The sequence below is a fragment of the Botrytis cinerea genome, chromosome 7 (genome assembly GCF_000143535.2).
Source record: "Botrytis cinerea B05.10 chromosome 7, complete sequence".
Classification (NCBI taxonomy): domain Eukaryota; kingdom Fungi; phylum Ascomycota; class Leotiomycetes; order Helotiales; family Sclerotiniaceae; genus Botrytis; species Botrytis cinerea.
In genome coordinates, this window is record NC_037316.1 from 1,988,890 (window position 1) to 2,010,974 (window position 22,085).

Sequence of the window (22,085 nt, forward strand, 5' to 3'; positions counted from 1 at the left end):
ACTTAGACAAGAATTGCATCATCATATGAGTGACAAATAATGTATAAAATTATTAAAGAGAGTTGAAAGAAAAGATACATCCACAATGTGATTGTGCACAGGTTTGACATTGATCATGTCCATTGTTTATTATTGTCATGGCAGATTTTGAACGCAGTGAAAGAAACCATGAACATTGCAGCTACTGAAACATTGACATTCAATGCATCATAACAGGATCTTTGACCACAGAAGAAACCATTTGTTGGTGATATCTCAGCCAGCCATCGTAAATTTAAGCTAGAAACCAATTATCATCGTCGTCTTCGCTCCCAACCGTAACAAACTTTTTGTCCACAGTGCCACCATCTATCTTCAATATGAAAGGATCATAGGCCCCATAGATCTCGAATTTATGATTGGGATCCAAATCACCAGAAGTTTCCATGAGGATTCAGACAGAATTTCTCGCGATAAAACGTTCCTAAAGTTTGTCTTGCTCAACCACCTCCTTCGAAACAATATCTTTGGAATCGGTTTGCTTCGCGGATTCTTCGTCTGGAGTAACCTTCTGGATGAAAGCTTCGTCCAAGACTCCAATTGTGACCTCCTCGATAACTTCCTTGATGGTATCTTCTATGCCATCGCCCTGGACACCTGTCTTCTTGGTGTTGATGCTAGCTGCGACATGCTTAGTCGATTCATATTTGTTGATCGCACCGGTGGAAGTAATGAAGCGTTGTCGAAGCTCTTGAACCGTGTTATTCAATGTACTTTCGGCATTCTCTATTTCGATTGCCATTTCTTGAAGGCAGGTTTCAGACTCTTGGATTCCAAGTTCTGAATCACCTTCTGCTGCTCCAGGCATCATGGCTAGATACTTGGATTTTCTGGAAGGAGCCATTGTATTATTGTGTGTTGTTGTGAATAAAATGTTTTTATTACGAAGTTTTGTGATTGCTGAGGTATTGTGAGGTACTGTGAGGTATTGTGAGGTATTGCGAGGTATTGTGAAAGTCTTGCAAGAAAGAACTAAAGTTTGTTTGAATTTGAGAAGATAGCTTCCTGTTAAAATAAATAGCCTGAGCTCCACATGCTACAACAGCTCTCAAGCGAGAGCAGCCAAGGTCGTAGCTAAATCAGGTATCTAGTGCGGCTTAGCACTGCGCCTTGATCTACAAATATTACACTAAGGCAGCTTGTTTGAATTTCTATTGATTGGATTCATATATAGTTGTGATGTGAATGTCGTAATCTTTAAGCTAAACTACAGTGAACTGTATTGATAGTTTCTAAGCTTATATATTAGAACAATAAAGAGGTGAATGACCATAAAAGCTTGTTCTACCCATCATAACCTAATCGAATCTTTTAGGGTGTGCAAGTTCTTTGATCTGACAAAGATGTGAAACATTGGAGTCAATATAGATATTCGACAATTCTACATGCTTATTAATAAGTGAACATTACCATTCAGACCAATTTCAATTTGTCCTTCTTTGCTTTCTTCAAAACTTTAACTTTTAGTTTCAATCAATTGCTTCCTGTCTTGCTTGTGAGCGCGTGACCTCCTCCGTTGGCACATCAAACTTCACGGAAAAGAAAGATTACATATCTGCTTCTCTAGCAGTAAATGTTTTATTGAATTTATTTGCTAATAAATGTGCTATGTGCATATTGGCACTGAGGAGATCTGTCAAGTTGAAGAACATGATTCTCGTTATATTGAATCTAATTCATATGACCTTGTGATGAATATAACCCAAAAGAACAAACTGAAACTGCAGCTCTAATCAAGATCCGTTCATCACTTTGATTCCCTTTCAACCATGACCCAGTCATTGTCTTGAATATCCTTGACCATGACCCAATTACCGTCTAGCTCCTCGCCCAGAATCTCGGTAACGGTTTTCTCCATAAGACTCTTCAGTTGAGGAGACTCAACATCGTAATCCTCCATAGGAATATCCTCAGAATTCCTGTCTTCGTGATTTCTCGTCGGACCCGTGCTCTGATCGTCTGCTCTGTTGAAACTTACGGAAACATTGCGGGGCGAATATTTCGGGGGTCTGCGCGTGAGCTGAAGCTGATTATTATATACCTTGCTAAGGCTAGTCAAGACATCCTGTAAGATTGAGATTAGCACCCTCCACTGAGCTTCAAGGCTGGACAATGAGTACAATTTGCTCTATTACATGAACCCCACATTCATCCATCTCGTCTCTGACCTGCGCTTGCTCATTAAAGTATTGCGCAAAGACTTCGGACTATGATGATTGAATTAGATTCCAGCTTCCAAATTCCAAAGATGTAGGGCGATAAACTCACATAAACTGGATCAGGATCTGATCCGACAAACTTTTCACCGGGAACTGAAGTCACACCATATTAGCAATTTTAATCTAACTAGTTTTAGGTTATATAGCACTTACAAAAATAATTCGAGATAGATTTGTCCCAAGCATACACGAAGTAGCTATGGTTGACTGTATCACCATAGTATTCGACGCATTTTGCCTTGTAGTTATCTATGATAACCTTTTGGTCCTTGCCAGACATCACGTGGCGAGCCAGTCTGTGAATAGCCGTTTCCCAGAATATCGAGGAATTATATGAGTCGCTTTCGCCAGGGTGCTTGTTCTGAAGCTGGATGAATTGAGGTACGAATCTAGGGACATCCATCATAATATTCTGATGTTTTGATGTTTTTGTGGTACTTTCAGAATGACCCAAAGTTGACAAGTGAATTTTTACTAATATTTTGAGATGGAGCTTAGATGCGCGAAAGAGACGCCAATGTATTATCAAACTTGGTGTAGAGTTTTGCAAGGAAGATATCAAAGAAGTTGTTTGTATTAGATTTTAGTAGAGTTAGAACTTGATATAATAATTATTCTACACCATACGGTCCACGTGTAAAGTAGTGTCACCCCGGAAACTCGGGTTTCGAATGATTCAAAAATTGTTGGCGCAGTACGATTCTATTCAACGTTTCAGATTGTATCTCGAAAATGTGAGTTTACTGGTTATTAGCATCAGGCTTGGTATTCTATTGGTTCGATATTTGGTATGGCTGTAGGCATTTAAATCTTGTATATCGTTGGAAGATCCACGTGGATTCTTCCATAACTTTTGTGGTGCTTGCAGTAACGTTGTCCCAAACTACGCTAGTGTAAATTTGCCGAGAAAGAACTAAGGGGAAGGAACCAACGAAGAGAACAAACGCAAGATATCATTTTGTCGACCAATTGAAAGTGGAGTTTTATCTTTCCATTAATATATTAACAGATGCATCTGAAACGAGAAAAAAAGAAGTACATGAGATCCTCGCGCAAGATACAATAGTTCGGACCGCCAGACTCGATAAGTGCCAGTTGATTGTGTTTATTCATATTCATCCGCACATCGTAGGTAATAGATACAATATATAGATTTTGTATAATCAAATTGATATGAACAATTAAAATGATATGACACAGTTAGTATGAAAGGAATAGGTTATCATAATATAGAAAGCTTAGTTGCTTGAAATGGGTAATCATAAAATCAACAAACAAGTCATGAGATATTGGTAAAACAGGAAACAACATGATCAGTATATCATCTGCCTTTAATTGCAGAATCTCTCCATTTAACATCCATACCCGTAAGGATACAGAATCATGCAATGGAAAATATAAGTTAGAAGTATCAACTAGACATGTGACAATAAACAGCGAACGCAACCTCATATCGGCCTACTAGAGTGCTGAGATGATGATTTCTCTCCTACGGATCATCAAGACCTAATCAATCTCTAGCACCCTTCAAAAGCCCCTCACAACATATCCCAATCATCATTCTCCCAACCGAACTCTTCATCATCCGCATCCTCCACCTCTACAACCACAAACTCATCGTCCCCACCCTGCTCCATCATCTCCTCTCTCTCTTCCTCTGCCTCAATCTCCTTGATTCTCTTCTCAGCCTCCTGAGACTCCTGAGCCTTCTTAGCCTGAATAGCGCGAATGCGGTCAGAGAAGCTCTCGGTACTAACCTCAAGTTTTCGTGCTAACATGAGTTTCTTGTTGTAAGTTTCGTTGAGGAAAATCTTCTATTTGTCAGCAATTACATCCGTTAAGAGAAATATCAACAATATATGCACGGGCGGAAAAGACTCACAAGGGCACCAATATCATCCTCTCCCTGTTCTGCCTTCTCATTGATTAATCGCTTGACAGCTGTGCAGTATTTTCTTCGAATTTGTGTCTACCATCTGTCAGTTTCGTTCTCCTCCTTCGCGTTCTCCTTCCAGGAATACTCACATAAACCGGATCAGGGTCTACACCCGGGAATTTTGCATCCTCCCAGAGACGTCTGACAAGCATACTTTGACTTCTCCATTTGATATATGCCTCTCCAACATTTGGATGACGAAGTCTATTGACTGTCTCAAGACCCGTGAGCATTTGCTGCCATGTAATCATCTTTGCTTGAGAGAGAATGATGGCAGAGGGGGCGTGGTTGTTCGCGTGGATCTATAATGGTAAAATAAGCTGGTAAGCATGAATAAAAGGGCGGGAAATGATTCTGAGATTGACGAGGAAAAATAGTCTTGGTATTGGAATAAATAGAAAATTATATACGAACAGCAATCCAGGAAATCTGATCCTTATACTCGAGCTGTGGGGGCGTATCTAAACCTTCATAGGGTTCCAAAGGAAGAAGTCCCTTGTTGAAGTTAAGGGCTTGTGATATTTCACTCAAGGCACGTGCTGCTTGATTCATGATCGATAATTTATTCTTTATGTTGTGTGATAAGACTTTTATCAGCTTCGATCGTAAATGGAGTATGAAATAAGTCGTTTTGTGTTCTTTTCGTTTGAGACTGTTCTTTTATGCTGTGGAATCTTATTTTATGTTACTTGAAGAAAGAACTCAAGGATTAAAGAATCGATATCAAGGTCTTAATGGAGAGGAATACCAGAAGTTTATACGAAATTTGATGTGCCAATACGGCAACGAATTTTCTAATGCATGGTTATTTATACCATTCAAAGGAAGAGATCAAGTGAGATGATTGTATTTTGTACGGCTAAATGGATTGTATTCTAGCCATTCACCATCACTGTGGAAATAATCTGTTTTATTGTGTCACGAGACTGTTACCTGTTGCTGATAATCCATTAAATCATGGGAGACGCATATTGTCCTACAGGGAAGTATCATGGATCAACATGGAAACCTTTCGCTGATTTTGTCGACACTAACGAACCACATCAAGCGTAGCGACTATGTCGTTGAATCATACGCCGGAAATTCGAAAGATTTTGTTTCTAGTTTCAGGAAAATGATGACTGGCCATGGCTGGAAGTTTTGTATTATGCCTTCTATACTCTATATTTCTAGCTGAAAAGATTGCTCAACGCCTTGTAAAAGCTTGGTGTCATGAGTGACTCCCATTAGCACCAATTGAACCTGAATATCGTCCGAACTAAGAACCTTGATCACCCCAGAATCGTCCCAGGAAATATCTACACTTCCACCTCCCACAATCACAAATGTCCCTTTCATTTGCTTCACCAAATTCTGTCTAGGCTTGATAATCGTTGTTAAACCTCCTTCACTATCTTTCGTGGTTGGATATTGAATGCCAGCAATTTCCCTCACAATCTCGTACATCGGAGTTGCACTCCATCCATGGCAATCACTTCTGACCATACTTTCACTTTCTGCCCAAGTGGTCAAGTTCTGGTCAAGCATCTTCTTCCACGGGCCTATTAACTCCTCCCAGACTTCTTCATAAATTCCTGCTTGTGCGACAGCTCGGAACATATAGAAGGACATTGCAAATGATGCCTTTGCAAGTCCCAGTGCTTCTCTTTCGTGGATGGTCTTTCTCATTAGGTCTTTGGCTGGCTCTCCGCTTATAGCATCTGCAAGCACTGCGAAAATCTGGACATGTTGTGAACTCTGTCCGATAGCGCCGGGCCCATCGAGATACAGACTCTTGTTGCTATCATAGCAATTTTCATTGACAGATCGAATGATAGCATTAGCTCTATCAAGGTATTCACTTGCAGTATCCTTCCTGCTAACTGCTTCACACAAAGCTGCGCCAGACCTCAAAGCTATTGCATAAACTAAGCTGTTGATAGTAGCAGCTCCTTTGTCAAAGTACGCTTTGGGAACCCCCATACTAGAAAACCCTCGTGATGGAGTAAACCACTCTTTCACCCAATCAACGAAGGCCCATGTGCCCTCTTCATGAAACTGTCCCACAAGGCCGAGATCATTTAAACGATCGCTGAAATGATCCAGAATTCCATCAATAGTACCCAAAAACTTTTTGATAAACGTGATATCTTGGAAGTGTAACGAATGATCATGAACCATAAGTATCCAGTACAAAGAGAACTGGGGTATGTTCATGGAGCGGCCAGGATTTGGAAAGTTCGTTTCCAATAGCCCGTCATCTCTACGAGATGCAAAGAACTCGTGAATTGTTTTCCGGGCAAGAAGGTCCGAGTGAGAGATTGTGTAGGAGAATAAAAGTTGGGAGCGAGTATCCATGGCAAATTGATTTTGTTCATAATACGGACAGTCCTCATGGGTTTCATGCATGCAATTGAGGAGAGTATTAACAGATGTCGAGTGGAGCTTATCCACAAGAGGGGTACTACTGATAGTAGTAGTGATAGGTAGAGGATAATGAGTGGAACGGTATGTGATGGAGTTGAATTGGAGTGAGGTATGTGGAGGGCACGTTACGGAAATCCGAATATATCGGAATGTGCGCCACCAGAAAGGTTCGTAAGAATATTTTGTCTGGTTCGCATGACAGATGTATGTATCGATCGGTCCATACAACTTTCCAGTCTTGAAATTTGTGCGGTCCTCTTTTGATCTTGGCTGGCCACCATCCATATCATTCTCGTAGGATTCAGCACAGAGAATTTCGATCTTGGGTGCAAGATATGCATGACCTTCAATCTCGAAGCTGAATTCAAGGAATCCAGTAGTCAAACTATTCGATTCAATTTCGACAATTGAATTTGTACCAGCCGCTAACTTCATAGGTCTGTCATTTTGCAATAGCATATTCCAATCGCTCAAGCTCGAATTTTCAGTGCATGTCACAGCATTGTCAAATCGTCGAGATATTTCGGGAAGATGGGGTATTGGCCTGGGCGTGAGTTTTCTTGGATCCAGCATCGGTGACATCTTTCTCTTCATGGTCCTTATCTCGGCATTCTTCCAACATGCATCATCAAACTCGACTTCCCTCCATCCCAACAATTTATTGTTTGCGTGAATCTCTTCGTTGAGGTCTAGAAAAGGAGGTCCCATCCGGAAATCCCATTTTGAAGATGGTAGGAGTGACGTTTCTTGGTCTTTGGCTGCCTTCCAAGTGGCATCGGTATGAAGCTTTTGCTCCTGATCACACAAGTTAGCTTATGAATTTTGCAAGCCGCCGCCTCAGAGTCTACTAACCCCTATCTGACACCAGAGGATGAGTCCTGGCAAAGGAGTCCTGGCCATCGATGTGCCAGCCGCATTGGTTGCGGAGAACCTCAAGACTTTGGCGCTGAATACATTCTTTCCCGGCTGTAGCAATGGAGTGATGTCCACCGTCTCGTAGTACCATCTTGTTGGATAACTCTTGCAAGGTCCGAAACTGATTCGTTTGCCGTTCAAAAACAAACGATACCGAGTATCCGCAGAAACATGAAGTACAGTTTCTTCAATTGGAAGCTTCTCCAGAGTGAACGACTTTCGGAATAGAACAAACTGGCCAGGATCAGTGGTATCATCAAAATCTGGCACCCAGATCCATTGTGCTTCGTCAGTGAGGAATGGCGAGGATGTCATGGTGAAGTCTTGAATTGTAGAAACTATAGCTCAACTGAAAGTAAGAATGAGAGCTCATGGCTACTAAGTATGTTTGGAGGTAGTCAAAGATCTAAATTGCTTTTCCTCATGAAGCTTTATTAGTCCGACTGAAGTTTGACCGGCAGATGTAGTGTACCCCATATCGTCCACTACCCCATGTGGAGGAAAAGTGGAAGGAGTGGAAGAAGTGGAAGAAGTGGAAGAGTGGACGTTCCTGGAAGGCCTATCACTCGCTTAAACACACCACGGACGCTCATGAGGCACGTGCTTGGAATGGGCGAAACAACGTCGACCGAAATGTACCAATGCATCCCCACATCTCTCTAGTACTTACCCCGAGAGTGCGATATTAGTCTAGCTGCCGACAGATATCTATAATCTCCATAAGACATGCCGTCACGAAATTATGGATCTGGAGGAGATCTCCGTCAGTGCTTTTGCCACTGCACTGGCAATGGCAACATTACAAAGCCTCGTTGATATTACTCAGAGAAGACGTAGTCTTGTCACCTCGTCGAAGGAGTCTTTATCTAATTGTCAAAAAGTCACCGACAAGTGTCCTCGGCTTCCTTTCCTATGACACGACCCTGACTTAAATCTCTCCAAGCGGGATCTGGCAAGCTTGTCGCTAATGTTGGCAAGCCATGGATATCACCCTGTTGAAGGCAGTGGCAGGGCGGCTGAGAGGAGTCGTAACCCAATCCCCACACATCCCAACGCAATGACTTCTACAGGTCAGCCACCGAAAATCTTCTCCATACCAAGGCTTTGCTTTGCTGCACTCCACACTCCCTCCACATGAACGTATTTCCTCCTCACTCCACCTAGTCCACTCTCGACAAGCCTTTCGCCTTGACTTCAAATAGGGTTATTCTCTCCCCTTATTTTCTCAATACAAATCTCGTCATCTGACGACTTTCATTACTTCAACTTGAACTGCACGATGGCGACAACAAACCCACCCGCTGCAGACAGCAAGACCACAGATGACGACGTTAAACTGTCAGCACAGCATCTCGAACGTGTGGAAACTGTTCATACAACCCAACCCGATGTTTCTGACCTCAGCATTTGGCAGACGATCAAACAAAATCCGTTCATCGTGTTATGTTGTATCTATGCTAATATGGGGGCACTGATGTATGGATTCGATAATATTGCACTTTCACTTTGTTTGAACATGGTGCCATTCCAGTTAGTTTATTTCGAATTTCCATTGGCTCAAGAGTTGACAATTTTTTTAGAGCACAGTTCGGTGAACAGGTATCTCCTGGTACATATATAATACCTGCTTATTGGCAATCGTTGTGGAATGCCATGGCACAAGTATGCACAGGTTTTGGTGCTTGGGGAGCTGGACCTATCTCAGATCGTTTCGGTCGTCGCATTTCTTTCTGTGTATCTGGACTCATATCGATTGCCGGAACTGCTGTCATATACACGGCCACAACCCCCGGGGCCTTTCTGGGAGGCAAAATGATTAATGCTATTGGGCTTGGCATGGCTTTGACTACTGGTCAAATCTATGTCTCAGAGATCACTCCTCTGAGGATTCGTGGAGTAGCATTGTCAGCGTATGCATTTAGCATGGTAAGATTTCTCATATTCAATCATTGGACTGTTTACTAACTATTTGAAGAACTTAGGATATCTCATTGCGGCATCGGTTGCTTTCGATCGTGTAACAATCATGGATCAATCCTCATACAAAGTTCTCTTCGCCTCAAATTGGGTTTGGCCGCTAGTCATCGTTTTATTCTGTTTCGTTATTCCTGAATCGCCCTACTATCTTGTCCGAAAAGGCAATTTATCATCTGCCACCAAGGGCCTTTCAAAACTTTACAACAAGTCTATCTCAGTTGAGCCCATTCTCGCTAGCATGGTCCGAATTACTCGGGAAGAAGAGAACCAAGCCAACGCGAGTAGCGAGACTTCTTACATGGACCTTTTCAAAGGCACAAATTGGCGCAGGACAAGAATCATTCTTTACACAAACGGTCTCAATCAAATGATTGGTGCTACTTTCATCTCTAATGCTCCATACTTTATGATTACAGCCGGTCTCTCGTCATCGCAAGCTTCAATGATGATTGAGTTGGGTATTGGATTTGCGCTGATTAGTAGTTTCTTCACATTTTGGTTCATGACTTTCGTTGGAAGAAGAAAAATGATATTATCTGGTATTTCCCTTGCTGTTGTCCTCTTCTTGATCATGGGTATCGCAGCAAGTGTTTCTTCATCGAAAGCATCCTTATGGTAAGTCACATCCCATTTGCCATTTATCACGCTTGTTACAGAACACAGCTAATCCCATAAACAGGTGCGTGGGTGTAACGCTCCAATTAGTTTGGTTCACCATTGGCCCCTCTATCGGCCCTTCTATCTCCCTTGCCGGAGAAATCTCCTCTCTTCGTCTACGAGCTAAATCACAATCTCTCGGTTTCTTCTTCAACTATTCTTATTCTACCGTCTGGAACGTAGCTGTACCATACATGTTCAATGCCACTGAAGGAAATCTAGGTGGAAAAATGGGATGGATCTTTTTGGCAACATCTTGTATTGCGTGGTTTGTTGTGTGGGCAGAGATACCAGAGACGAAAGACAGAACATATGGAGAGTTAGATGAGATGTTCAATGAAAGAGTGCCAGCGAGGAAGTTCAAGGCGTACAGAACGGAGAGAAGAGTGGCAGATGCAAAGGTTGAAGATGAGAATCCCGGGGTTTGAGATTGCTGGGTTCAAGATATGATGATTATGATTTCCTTTGTTGATTTCTAGGTATACGGCACAGTTAAAATTAATAAAATATAAGAAAAAAACTTTAAACAATCACAAAAAAAAATAAAAAATGAAAAGATGGCGTTTGGGGATTTTGTTTTTTTTTTTGTCATCGTTCTAGTGTTCGAGAAAGACATGTCTGTCAATTGGAGATATCTTGGGATTTGTTCTTGAATGATTTGGAGAATGATTTCTATCTAAATAATACTGAGTGATCTATCCAGAACGTAACGTTTCATTCAGCGCTCTCATTCAGGGACTCAATGAACCTATAATCTAAGAAAATTGTGCTTTTATCTAGAATCTCAGGCATCTCATCCAGGTTATGTCAGTTGTTTGCCAATTCTTCTGTTCCAGAAACCTTGCGTGTTGTTTGACAATCAAGTCACAGCTGGATTGCTTACGATTATGTGCTTCTCAAATCCTAGATTGGGTATTTGAATGATTTGAATGATTTAAGTTAAAAAAATACAGCCAAAATATTATGTGGAGACATTTGCTTCCTTCAATCAGGAACTAGTCGGCCGCTTGAAGAGCTGACTATTATATGACTGACGCTAAGTGGTGGCGTTCAAGTCAAGCACAGTCATCAAAGACGAATGCGGGGTTGAAAGCTGACAGCTGGCACCGGATAATTAGGCTAGAGGCTCTTACAACTACTACTTTTCGTCGCAATATTAATCCCTATTTCAAGTCCACAGTTGCGACTTTCTTTTCCAAATCTTTAGATTGAGATATTCTTGGACACGAGAACATGTCTTCTCGACTTTTCTATCGTGCTTACTCACCCAACAGCGCTGGTGACATCGTTTGTGGCAAAGCAAAGACAGGTTTGCGTCCTTCTCATATAGACGTAACACGGGAATTCGATAAGCATAGAGATATCGAAAATCGAATACCAACCGCTTTAGTTTCTGTGACTTCCAGCATCGTCAGAGCAATAAAAACTGCGTTCAATAAGCACTACAAAGACGGTGAAAATCGTGTTGGGATCTGGATTGTCTTTATTAGAGTCCCATATCAGGATGCAGATGCATATCACTCTGCCCGAAAGATAGCGGAAAGGTTTCATGGAATAAACCCTTTGTGGTTCAAGGATGAATATCTCTTCGAGTGGGAAATTCCAATGAAATATGTTGTGCATAGAGTTTCTGTGGGGACACTCGTTGATCGTGGTCTGGATATGAAAGAATATTGCGAGGAAATATGGGATAGAGAGTTAGATCGTCGGGTCTCCATACTACCAAGGACTGCAATTCTACGGAATAGGATTGCAAACACTGTGTGTGACGTCTCTTATGGCCACAATCTGTTTGAAAGTCATGTATACCTCGCAGAAATGGCACGAGCTTTCGGAGCAAGAGTATTCTGTTTGAACATTCCGTGGGAGATCTTCGCAGATTGCTGTGTGCATAGTTACTCCTGTCCAACAGACTTTGTGCAGCGTTATGACGCTATGCAAGAGGATTGTAACATAGTGTTGTTGGATTGGTGGCTCATTGGAGACGTGTTCAACGATGAATATGAGTCTCATTTGGAATATGCCGATGAACTCCAAGAGATAATGAAGTCGCAATGGGTTGAGTTGTCAGGAAATATGAATGACACCTCTGAGGATTCTGCCTGGTTCAAAGAAGAATATGAAAAACTCATGGAGAGAAATGAAGAGATCGAAGCTGAGATTGAGGCAAATGCGGTTAGGATAGGGTTGTAAAAACTTCATGTGCAGATTTCTTATATCATGTCAAGTAGCACTTACGTCGAAGTTAATTTTTTTCGCAAGCATATTGGGGTCAAGTTTGAATACACCGAGGGCTTCCCAATATTAGCTAGACATGTCATTTTTAAGGTTTATAAAGTATACCCATTGTCTTTTCTTACAAAACTTTCGTCATACAATGTGGCTCTTTAGAATTCCAGATTTTTTATACAAGGGTCTGACAAAAATAAATTATCAAATGAAACATTCTAATATCTACAAACCACCCCCTTCCCCCCCCCCCCCCCGAACTAATAACCAAAAGGAAGTACAATCTCATGATCTCCTTATCAATAATTTCTGACCCACTTTCTAAAATCCGTCTCTCATAGTAACCATACACTTGTGTCCCTTGGGTGCAATCAAAAAGAAATTTTCCATCTCCATTCCACTATCATCTTGGCTCGAGGCAATTCTCATTCCTTTGCACTCCCTGAAAATTAAAGCGAGAGCTAAATGCATTTCCATTTTCGCCAAATGAATACCGAGACAGGTGCGTACTCCTGCACCAAAGGGATGGTTTGCTGTTTTGAAATCATCTGATTTGGGACCAAGCCAGCGCTGAGGGTCAAACCTATAACAGAAGGTCCATGAGTTAGCTATTTGTTCTGTGGGAAGAGTGGAGCACGCGTAGTTTTTATTTTAATTATCCGGGTTGTAGTCCAACAATTTGAGGCTTTCAACCTGTGAGTCCGGCCATGGAAGCTGGCCGCAGTTCTGAATAGTGGATATTTTTGTTTGAAAAGAATGAAATGAGATCCGAATGAATGAAAGGACAGTTACCTTTCAGGTTCAGGGAAGATTTCCGGGTCGCGATGGATTGTGTAAGCCTGCGTAGAAACTGTTATGGATCCAGGGAGAAAGTATCCATCTAACTCAGCACCTTCTCGAGGAACCATTCTAGGGAGACTTGAGGGCGCTGCTCCCCATAGCCTTAACCCTTCATCAATAACCGCATTTAACAACGGCAATTCCTCCACATCCTTAGATTCAAAATCATCACCTAAAGTGCCAACCTCATCTTCTAGTTGTCTCTGCAATTCAGGATATTTCAAAATGTTGTAGACCAGATATGTGAGTGTAGTAGCAGTCGTGTCAGTCCCCGCTACTATGGAATTTGTGGCCTCCTGTTGAATGTCCAAATCTGAAAGTGGTGCATCCGCATTCTTCGATTTCCCTTCGGTGACTATCTTGTGGAATATATTATGAGCAGTACCACTCTCTGATTTTGCATTCAGGACAGCTAATGATCCATACTCATTTAATCGATCTTCGGGAGTTTGAAAAAAAGAAAGATGTGTCATCTTCCCAATTTTGAAAAGTAACGGAAATTCAGCGCTAATACCGGCTACTACGCTTACACGTTCTAGATCTTCGATGTATTGAGTTTTCTAGATTTTAAATGAGCAATTAAGCAGACGGTAGGAAGTGAAGAACTTACCCGTTCCTTTTCTAGTGTTCCAAAACTCTTTCCAAAACTGAGATGCCCTATGACATCTGTAGCCATGAATATGAAGAATTTCAAGATGTCCACTTCTCCTATCAAAGCATCTCTTTTAATTTTCTTCACCGCCATGCTTACCTTTTGTCTGACATCATTCTCCCAATTTGTTCTCAAAGAGCTCTTACTGAAAGAATGCGCAAACAATTTGCGACGGATACCATGTTCTTTCGAATCAATCATACTAAAAACACCTGCCGGTTCAGACACGAAGGTTTGATACCAAGGAGATTTGAGAAAGGGCTTAGAGATACGGTGGATTGTTTTGAAAGAAGGAATTGAAGAACATGATACTTCGGTTGGAGCAATGAGGACTATGTGCCCATAGGTCTGATGGAGGTAATGGATATAGTGCAAGCGATGCCCGGTGATTACATAGTACTTAAGAACGAGATGGGTGAATCGCGCATACCATGGGCCGGGAATCTTGCGTAGAGGTGTGAGATATGCTCGATAAATGATCTGGAGTTGTTAACATATAGAAATTGGTATCTTGGGGATTGTTCATACTTTGACAGAGAACGCCAAACAGATGAAAACGAAAGCTATTTGCGCTATACTAGAAGATTGAAACCAGACAGAGAACGCCATGTTGGGCTGGGCCAGATCAGAAGAGAAGGTTGTAACTTTTGATTGATTGATATTGAATATGGCTTTGAGGACTTCCTCTTTATATATCAGGAAAGCGGAGGAGATCAGGGCACCACTACATCATTGTCATGTCATGCCATGTCTTCACTTCCACAAAAATGCATCATGAGCATTTTCGGAGTACAATGCAACATCTTGGAAGACAGTACAACGTCTGGACAATTCTGTGTCTATCGTAGGCCGCAAACTAAGACATCGCGCGCACTAAACTAACTCTGACTCTTGATTCGATGCATCTTGTAATTGTTTATCCCTTCAAAACTGGTTAACAAAAAGTAAAGTCTTCAAGATCCAATCCTAATCCAATGCAATACAAGATGACAAATTTTCAGTGGTGAAAGGGCGAAAACCCGAGCGGAAAAAAGGTGTGGCGGAGACTCGGAATCCGCTCTAAACTCCGTCAGTTAGCGTCTAAATTCATTGGTGGAGAGCTACATCCGCCCCTATTCTCGCTAGCATGCTGAGACAGAAATCGGACAAAAGTGTTGCAATGACATGTTTCTGTCTGGAATTTTCAAATGCCGATGCAGAAGGGCGGCTATTCAGGTACCAATAAAGTCCGCAATGATCTACCCGTTAGCGTACAACTACGCCCACGAAATAGGGCGGTACCCCAGATTTCGATTATGAGATCTTTTCTCTCATTTTACATTTACCATTTGATTTTGTACGCATTACGGTGAAACTGGCAGTCATATCTGCTAATAGTCGCGCGCTATCCTGAATCAGTCTCTTCTGATGGCGGATGAAGGTATGAGACATCAAAACGCCAAGTAAGATAACTGTTATAGACAGGTACACTGATAAAGCTAATTTAGTCTAATCTATAGTTCATCCCTGTGGACACTCCCGCTATCATGTCCGGAAAAAGTAGTGGCAGATTCTAGAACAGGATTAGATTTGAATATTTTAGATTGTTGGTGGGCGCATTAGATTTTGGGGCACTAACTAAGATTCACCACCAGGATGTCTACTTCCAACCCGGCCAAACCCGATTTCGACAGTTTTCCATCACTGACGGTCCAGCCAGAGTCTCCATACAAAGTCTGATTTAAGGATACCAAATCTCGTGGCAAACTTATTACGATATCATCTACGGATCCAACATACTCTCCATTAACAATACCAACCATCATCTGCTCTCCTACAATCCACGCACTTACATCTAACAACCCACTTCCCAGTCCTTTGATTGCTTTTGTCTCAAACAAGAAATCAATCGCAGGTGAATTTTGCAACACCTTGCCCAAATTTGCACTCCCAGCGTTGGCAGAATCTGTACTTGGATAGATCCAATATGTAAGTCCCTTTGCATCATGATTCACACTCAACATCATCATAGATTCTACTTCCGCTGAACTGGGTATACTTTGCCAATACTGCGATTCGCCAAACGCTTGGACTACTGACCATGTGGGTTTATCTAGGCCTCCCTGACTACCTGGTCCTATATTTGCTTGGTAATTTTGGATGTCATCAAGTCGAGTCGCTACATCCTCTAATTCTCCGACACAATTGTCGCATCCGCAATCTCCATAAGTTTCATTGCAAGGAGTTCCCCACGTAATGGACCAAGTGGCGTTTATCGCAATCGGATAAGCGTCTTGAAATATTATATCTGCACCAGCTGAATATTCGGTGTAGTAGAAATTCTGGCAATTGAGAACAAGACTGACGGGATGATACGGGTCCAGTGATTTAAGTTGCGAATAAGCAAGTTGTGTAGAGTTTAGAGGATATGCCCATCCATCTGGTTCATCAGCAGTATACCAAGAGAGGAGAGTGGTTCTGTTTTGCCAGAGAGCTACTTGTTCCGAAATGCGCGTTGAGTTTTGGAACGCAAATCGCATATCGTAGAGATTGAAAAGGTTCAGCTCATCCATTTTATCCCAATATTCTACGAGTTGTGCAGTGGGATAAGATTGATCCGGAAGACCACCGTCTGGTACGATATTTATGGTGTTGAAACCGAGTGCCGCATATGCCTCAAGATTCGCCAGTGAAACGTTGTCGGGTGTTACGTAAGAGCCGTCGGCGTAATATCCATTTGGAAAGATAGCATACCAGCCATCCCAACCATTTTTATCATTTTGAACATAGAGTCCTCCATAGAGATTGTCGATTTTGACAGCACTGCCATATGTACGTGGTGGCAGGAAATAGACCTTAGTGCTTGCAGTGTAAGTTTGTTGGCCGTCGGGAGAAGTAGCATATAGCGAGACTGCATAAGGCTGCAATCGTGCAGTAAACGACGAAAACGAAAATTCAATTAGATTCCCAGTTGAGTTTACAGGAACCTTGTTGGTGACAAGTAAAGCACCCGACTCTTCGTTGTAAATTTCAATATCAAGCGACGTGAAAGGCGAGCTAATATTGCTTCCAGGCGTATTATATGTAGTATTTGTATACGATCCGCCAAATACATGAGATATGCTGGCATCAACAATGAAAGTTGCTTCTTCGTCACTCTCAAGGAAAATTGAGTATCGAGGCTGTATCGTTACATAGAGTAGCGGATCATGCTGAGGCTCTGGAAATTTAAACTGTCCTCCTGGATCTAACGAGTGATTTCTAATCATAACAAATGTCAGAGAAAACGCGACCCGGAACACTGTCACAACTCACGTGCTCATGTATGGCTTTCCGCACCAAGTTGGGACATCGGACGGGGCATTGAAAGCGACAGTTTGAGATATCAACATCAATAGGAAAGGGAGATACATTGCGAAGCTTACTTCTAAAAAAGAGAGAAAATGAACAAGAGAAGCGTGAGATTTTTGGTTCTACTCATGACAACAACAGAGTGGAACTTTTACCCCTCTTCAATGTCTTCAATGCACCTGCTCAATCAGGACGAAGTGCGGATCTATGTCACGTGTCGTTGTTACCCTCGTCTCTCCACTGAAAAGCCGGGGTCTGCGATAAGAACTCCAAGACATCGTCGGATCGCTAGAGTTGTACCACAGCCAACATCAGTCAATGCAGCAAATCATCAGCGGGTGCGAGTGATAGACCAACACGATCTTATTGCCATGATCCATACCCACATACGTGAAAGGAAGGTTGCTGTCTAGGGTTGAAGCAGCTGGTCAAGTCAAACAAGCTTTGACAAGCTTCGATGGCTTCGATGGCTTCGATGTTCCTTGCACATGCGTTGGAGCTATCTCTCCGCATGTAGTGAGATAAGCCGGCTTGACACCCTAGACGCAAGAATTCCCTATCACATAGCTCAACGCTGAGATAAGAAACATAGATATAGAGTATGGTTATGCGTTATTTAAAGTCGTCTCTGAATGTTTTGCAGCAGCATCGAAAGATACGTTTTTGCTTTGCATTGAGGTCCGCTGATTGAACATAGTGGTCGTCTAATCTTATAAATTTTGAGTCTGCAATGGCGGAGACAATGCTGACCCGAATAACTCGTCCAAGAGTTTCGGGCTCGTCATGGGTAGTATCAGTTCTCATGGTCCTATGTTCGTGCATCACGTCAACTACTTTTGGTTACGATGGGTCGATGATGTTAGTCTCCCCAACAAATCCACCTTTCCCGTAATTATTCCTTAATGCTCACAAAAAGATAGGAACGGACTCAATATCCTCCCCAGCTACACAGATTATTTCCATTTGAACACCGCAACTCTTTCTCTGAATACAGCCGCGCTCTGGATTGGTGGCGCCATTGCTGGCTTGACTTATGGACAAGTAACCGATATTATCGGGCGCAGATATGCATTATTTTGGGCTGCCGTTGGGACATTGTTGTCTGTAATCCTTCAGACGGCTGCGCAGAATACTGCCATGTTCGTGATAGCCAGGATTTTAGTAGGGTATGGCACTTCGGCGTCCACTCTTACGGGACCGACGTATGTCGCTGAGACGCTTCCTTATAATTGGAGAGCCTGGGGACTAGGAGTACTAAATGATTGTTATTATGTTGGTACGAGCTTTGATTGTTCAACATTAAACTAAACATCTAACAAACAGCAGGAGGACTGATTGCAGCTGGTGTGACGTATCGAACGGCTACTTACAACTCGACCTGGGCATGGAGAGTTCCTTCATTAGTCCAAGGAATCTTTAGTATTCTTTGCATTGCCATTTTGCCATTTGTGCCAGAATCACCTCGATGGCTGGCCTATGTTGGGCGTACAGAAGAGGCGTTAATCGTTATAGCCCAGACTCATGCAAACGGAGATACCTCAAATCCTATTGTACTTGCGCAATACAAGGAGATCATTGACACAATAGAATATGAGAGAAATGTTGGTGAGACCTTGAGTCTAAAGCAGATGGTCAAAACACCGGTTGCAAGAAAAAGAGTCTCTCTAGCAATCTCCGCTGCGGTAATCTCGACAATTTCAGGTTGGTAATTGATTCGTCCATTGTCCAATATGGCATTGACTTTGATAGGAAACGTAATCGCAAGTTACTACTTGGGAACAATGCTTGAGAATGCCGGCATTACTGATACCACCACGCAACTGCAAATTGTGAGATTCTTAATATTTTGGTGTAAAGAATGAGCATTGACCTTTAGCAGAATATAATACTCAATGCTTGGTGCCTCTGTTGTGCATTGGTTGGAACATACTATGCTGACAAACTTGGCCGGCGTCCAACTGCTATCATTAGCACATCACTTCTCACTGTCTTTCTTTTCATTGTCGGTGCTCTTACCAAAGGTATGCTCTTCATCTCTCGAATCTCCGCTCAAATCTTCTGACGTGTACTAAGTATATGGGACATCAACAAATAAGTCCGGTGTGTATGGGACCGTCGCTGCAATTTTTCTCTTTCAGGGGGCTTATTCTTTCGGATGGACACCACTCCTCTACTTGTACCCACCCGAAGTACTCAATTATCCTATCAGAGCTAACGGGATGGGCCTCTTCACTTTCGTCCTCAATGGTGTTGCGCTCCTGATCGTATTCTCATTCCCATTCGCGCAAGAAGCTATGGGATGGAAGATATATATGATGAATGGTGCGTGGGATGTCTTGGAGGTGGGATTGATCTGGAAGTATTGGGTTGAGACAAAAGGAAAAACGCTCGAGGAGATTGATGAATTATTCGAGGGCACCAAACATTCAGACGCACCTGATTTGGAACGCATCGTACAAGCTGAAATGCAACCAGAAGAAGTTGTTTCTGATAGCATTGAGGTTGTTGTATCCAGAAAGAGTGTTTGAATTGAGGTAAAGCCCCGGAGCAGATAATGTATTGAACGTTTTAAAGATATTGTCGGTCAATTTACGATGTTTTACAACGTAATGAAGCAGGACTAGACAACTCCTTACCTACGTGAATGGGTAACTGATATGAACATTTGAATTTCCATTGCATCACTGGTAGAAGTCGCCCTGAGAAATAGTCAAGAAAATACGCATAATCATTATGTAGAACCTATGCTGAACCTCAAGCACCGTGACAGCTCAGTTAGACAAAACCCTATCCCTAATTCTCAAACAATTTCAACCCCTCAAATAAATTAGAACAACCAATGGAATTGAGGGAACAAAATGAAGTTGTTTCAATCCAAGATATAGAAAGGAACCTACTTAAAGAGATTTTGTAATCGTTAATCTACTTTGAGAAGAGAAAAATGAATGTGAAGCTAGTCCAAGTCGTCCCATTCTTGCAACAAATCCGATGGGAGAACTCGATTTCCTTCCTCGATGTGCTTCGTCACACGCAGCGGACCTTTACCATCCCAGCTGATCTCCACGCGATGATCTTTGGAATCTCTCATGACCTCTATGATTCTCTTTAGAAGAACGTGAAATTTGCTCAGCAAAGTAGCATGTCCCTTTTCCCATTCCAGAACCTTGTCCTTGACGCCTGATACTTGCGGGTTGTTGAAGAGCCCGGACTTGTGATAGGCGATCAAGAAGTTGGGAGTCTGATTCACCCAGAGTCGAGGAAGAATTTCTTCTATGTCAAAAATTTTGAAGCAACTTCGAGTCTTCATATCAAAAATTTGACTTTGGGGCTTTTTGACGCCTTGCATTCGTAGGTCCAGCTTTGAATTCTTGGTTGTCGCAGTGGCTTTACCGACTTCCAGCTTGGTAAACAATTCATCTATTGATGTTTTTGCATCTCCCCCCCCTGATTTTGGGGAAGCAGATGCACGTGGCTCTGGCTCCTTGAGATACCCATCGGTCTCGCTACGAACCAAAAGATGAAGGTCTACAAAATCATATTCGATTATGCGTTGATGTGAGCAGGAGCCTCCCACATCTCTGTCCCATGTAGTATATCGTTCTGGAAACGTATGGCCGTAGCCTCGGAGATCCTCTATGGTTTCCGTCGGGCTTTTTCCTTTTCGGATGAAGAAAACAGTGTCTCCGACGAGATCTGCATCAAATCGAAATGGCATCTCCAGTGAGCCTGCAAATCGTAGAAGATTTCCAATTGTAGACCCGCATGCCACCAGATCTACAGCCTGCAGATTAAAATCCGGTTCAAGGGCCAAAAGTGATCGAACGACGGGCTCCATGGGATAATCAGGATATCGTGCAGCATTGATGTCGCGATATACGGCTCCGCTATCTTCGGAAAGCTTCTCATCTTGAGCAGGAGGAGACCAAGCTGGAGGGGAGCCTGTTACTCACGTGTTAATAGTTAGATACGTGGAGGGGACAATTTGTGTACAGTCGAGAGAGCATGCTGCAAAACGGCAGAGCTGGTGCTACTCAATTATGAGAATAACATTTTGCATACCTGGGACAAGAATTATGGGACTTTTCCCATCGACCCAGTTGTAAGAGGCGACATAGTTGACATTTTCAATAATGGGAGCATTTTCTTCAATCAACAGAGTTGATATATCGATGCTGTCGATCTCTGGTCCAAAAGGCTTATCTGATACTGGCGGCAGAACATGAGATGCTGAACCTTGCCTGAAGCCCCCACGAGCCCCACGAGCCCCACTAGTCTTATCCCAGTTTCTTTTTCTGTAATTGCTCTCTTTGTAGGACAACATGATCGATTGCAGTTGTCGCAAATATGAGCTGGACGATGATTTCTGCTGGTTCCTGGTTGTTACGATACGATGAGAGTTTGAGTATCAGGAATACTTCGAAATCGAAATGCTCAGCTTGGGATGAAGACTTATGTCCATTTGGTGAAGGCAAAAGCAGGAATCAGCCTCGCAATGTAACCCTGCAGGGAAGCCCATTGGCTTTGCCAACTTCTTTCTGTGCCTCACAGCGCATAGCAGACGGAAACGCCTTGCCATTTGGTTTCAGTGTATGCTGGTCGCCTTCATTGGCCTGCAGGATCTGCCATTCATATGTTTCTTTTTGAAAAGTAAATGGTGGATTGGATGGCAAGCATACTCCGCGAGGCTTTCCATTTCTGCAGCAGGCCGCAAATAGATAGGACGCTTTATCACTCGATGTGATTATGCACATTTCATGCCGCTATAGCAATGTCTATCAGAAAGGAAAGAACCTTCGAGCGTGAAAGTTATCCTGCCTGATGCTTGTCATACAAAAGAACGAAGTCGTTTGCAGGAACCAAATCTCAACTTCCAAAACTTGCTGTA

The 22,085-nt window shown here is 42.5% G+C and overlaps 10 protein-coding genes across 12 annotated transcripts; 3 read left to right on the plus strand and 7 right to left on the minus strand.

Moving 5' to 3' along the window:
* Positions 1-94: 94 nt before the first annotated feature.
* Positions 95-998, minus strand: BCIN_07g05370 (hypothetical protein). Its single transcript, XM_001552092.2, has one exon. It carries the CDS (start codon positions 881-883, stop codon positions 464-466), a length of 420 nt encoding a protein of 139 aa, XP_001552142.2. The 5' UTR covers positions 884-998; the 3' UTR covers positions 95-463.
* Positions 999-1,621: 623 nt separating this feature from the next.
* On the minus strand, positions 1,622-2,818 carry BCIN_07g05380 (hypothetical protein). Its single transcript, XM_024694138.1, has 4 exons — positions 2,412-2,818; positions 2,308-2,351; positions 2,160-2,246; positions 1,622-2,104 (listed from the first exon to the last, which is right to left on the minus strand). Exons 1-4 carry the CDS (start codon positions 2,662-2,664, stop codon positions 1,787-1,789), a joined length of 702 nt encoding a protein of 233 aa, XP_024549927.1. The 5' UTR covers positions 2,665-2,818; the 3' UTR covers positions 1,622-1,786.
* An 891-nt stretch (positions 2,819-3,709) lies between these two features.
* On the minus strand, positions 3,710-5,014 carry BCIN_07g05390 (hypothetical protein). 2 transcript variants are annotated; one of them, XM_024694140.1, is made up of 5 exons: positions 4,609-5,014; positions 4,284-4,496; positions 4,141-4,227; positions 4,016-4,069; positions 3,710-3,958 (listed from the first exon to the last, which is right to left on the minus strand). In XM_024694140.1, exons 1-5 carry the CDS (start codon positions 4,744-4,746, stop codon positions 3,797-3,799), a joined length of 654 nt encoding a protein of 217 aa, XP_024549929.1. In that variant the 5' UTR covers positions 4,747-5,014; the 3' UTR covers positions 3,710-3,796. The 2 variants fall into 2 exon arrangements, with proteins under 2 accessions (XP_024549929.1, XP_024549928.1); XM_024694139.1 differs by having other exon boundaries at positions 3,710-4,069.
* Positions 5,015-5,312: 298 nt separating this feature from the next.
* Positions 5,313-7,999, minus strand: BCIN_07g05400 (hypothetical protein). Its single transcript, XM_001552089.2, has 2 exons — positions 7,453-7,999; positions 5,313-7,395 (listed from the first exon to the last, which is right to left on the minus strand). Exons 1-2 carry the CDS (start codon positions 7,828-7,830, stop codon positions 5,356-5,358), a joined length of 2,418 nt encoding a protein of 805 aa, XP_001552139.1. The 5' UTR covers positions 7,831-7,999; the 3' UTR covers positions 5,313-5,355.
* A 178-nt stretch (positions 8,000-8,177) lies between these two features.
* On the plus strand, positions 8,178-10,678 carry BCIN_07g05410 (hypothetical protein). The gene is made up of 4 exons (XM_024694141.1): positions 8,178-9,045; positions 9,096-9,441; positions 9,491-10,107; positions 10,172-10,678. Exons 1-4 carry the CDS (start codon positions 8,795-8,797, stop codon positions 10,575-10,577), a joined length of 1,620 nt encoding a protein of 539 aa, XP_024549930.1. The 5' UTR covers positions 8,178-8,794; the 3' UTR covers positions 10,578-10,678.
* Positions 10,679-11,296: 618 nt separating this feature from the next.
* BCIN_07g05420 (hypothetical protein) lies at positions 11,297-12,450 on the plus strand. Its single transcript, XM_001552087.2, has one exon. It carries the CDS (start codon positions 11,383-11,385, stop codon positions 12,340-12,342), a length of 960 nt encoding a protein of 319 aa, XP_001552137.1. The 5' UTR covers positions 11,297-11,382; the 3' UTR covers positions 12,343-12,450.
* Positions 12,451-12,656: 206 nt separating this feature from the next.
* BCIN_07g05430 (hypothetical protein) lies at positions 12,657-14,523 on the minus strand. Its single transcript, XM_024694142.1, has 4 exons — positions 14,399-14,523; positions 13,829-14,350; positions 13,171-13,778; positions 12,657-12,961 (listed from the first exon to the last, which is right to left on the minus strand). Exons 1-4 carry the CDS (start codon positions 14,477-14,479, stop codon positions 12,700-12,702), a joined length of 1,473 nt encoding a protein of 490 aa, XP_024549931.1. The 5' UTR covers positions 14,480-14,523; the 3' UTR covers positions 12,657-12,699.
* Positions 14,524-15,186: 663 nt separating this feature from the next.
* On the minus strand, positions 15,187-17,349 carry BCIN_07g05440 (hypothetical protein). The gene is made up of 3 exons (XM_024694143.1): positions 17,165-17,349; positions 15,489-17,110; positions 15,187-15,422 (listed from the first exon to the last, which is right to left on the minus strand). Exons 1-3 carry the CDS (start codon positions 17,260-17,262, stop codon positions 15,364-15,366), a joined length of 1,779 nt encoding a protein of 592 aa, XP_024549932.1. The 5' UTR covers positions 17,263-17,349; the 3' UTR covers positions 15,187-15,363.
* Positions 17,350-17,422: 73 nt separating this feature from the next.
* On the plus strand, positions 17,423-19,884 carry BCIN_07g05450 (hypothetical protein). 2 transcript variants are annotated; one of them, XM_024694145.1, is made up of 7 exons: positions 17,423-17,799; positions 17,898-18,058; positions 18,121-18,476; positions 18,527-18,901; positions 18,950-19,029; positions 19,080-19,221; positions 19,274-19,884. In XM_024694145.1, exons 2-7 carry the CDS (start codon positions 17,931-17,933, stop codon positions 19,726-19,728), a joined length of 1,536 nt encoding a protein of 511 aa, XP_024549934.1. In that variant the 5' UTR covers positions 17,423-17,799; positions 17,898-17,930; the 3' UTR covers positions 19,729-19,884. The 2 variants fall into 2 exon arrangements, with proteins under 2 accessions (XP_024549934.1, XP_024549933.1); XM_024694144.1 differs by having other exon boundaries at positions 17,423-18,058.
* A 23-nt stretch (positions 19,885-19,907) lies between these two features.
* On the minus strand, positions 19,908-21,624 carry BCIN_07g05460 (hypothetical protein). The gene is made up of 2 exons (XM_001552082.2): positions 21,260-21,624; positions 19,908-21,139 (listed from the first exon to the last, which is right to left on the minus strand). Exons 1-2 carry the CDS (start codon positions 21,519-21,521, stop codon positions 20,154-20,156), a joined length of 1,248 nt encoding a protein of 415 aa, XP_001552132.1. The 5' UTR covers positions 21,522-21,624; the 3' UTR covers positions 19,908-20,153.
* Between the last annotated feature and the right edge of the window lie 461 nt (positions 21,625-22,085).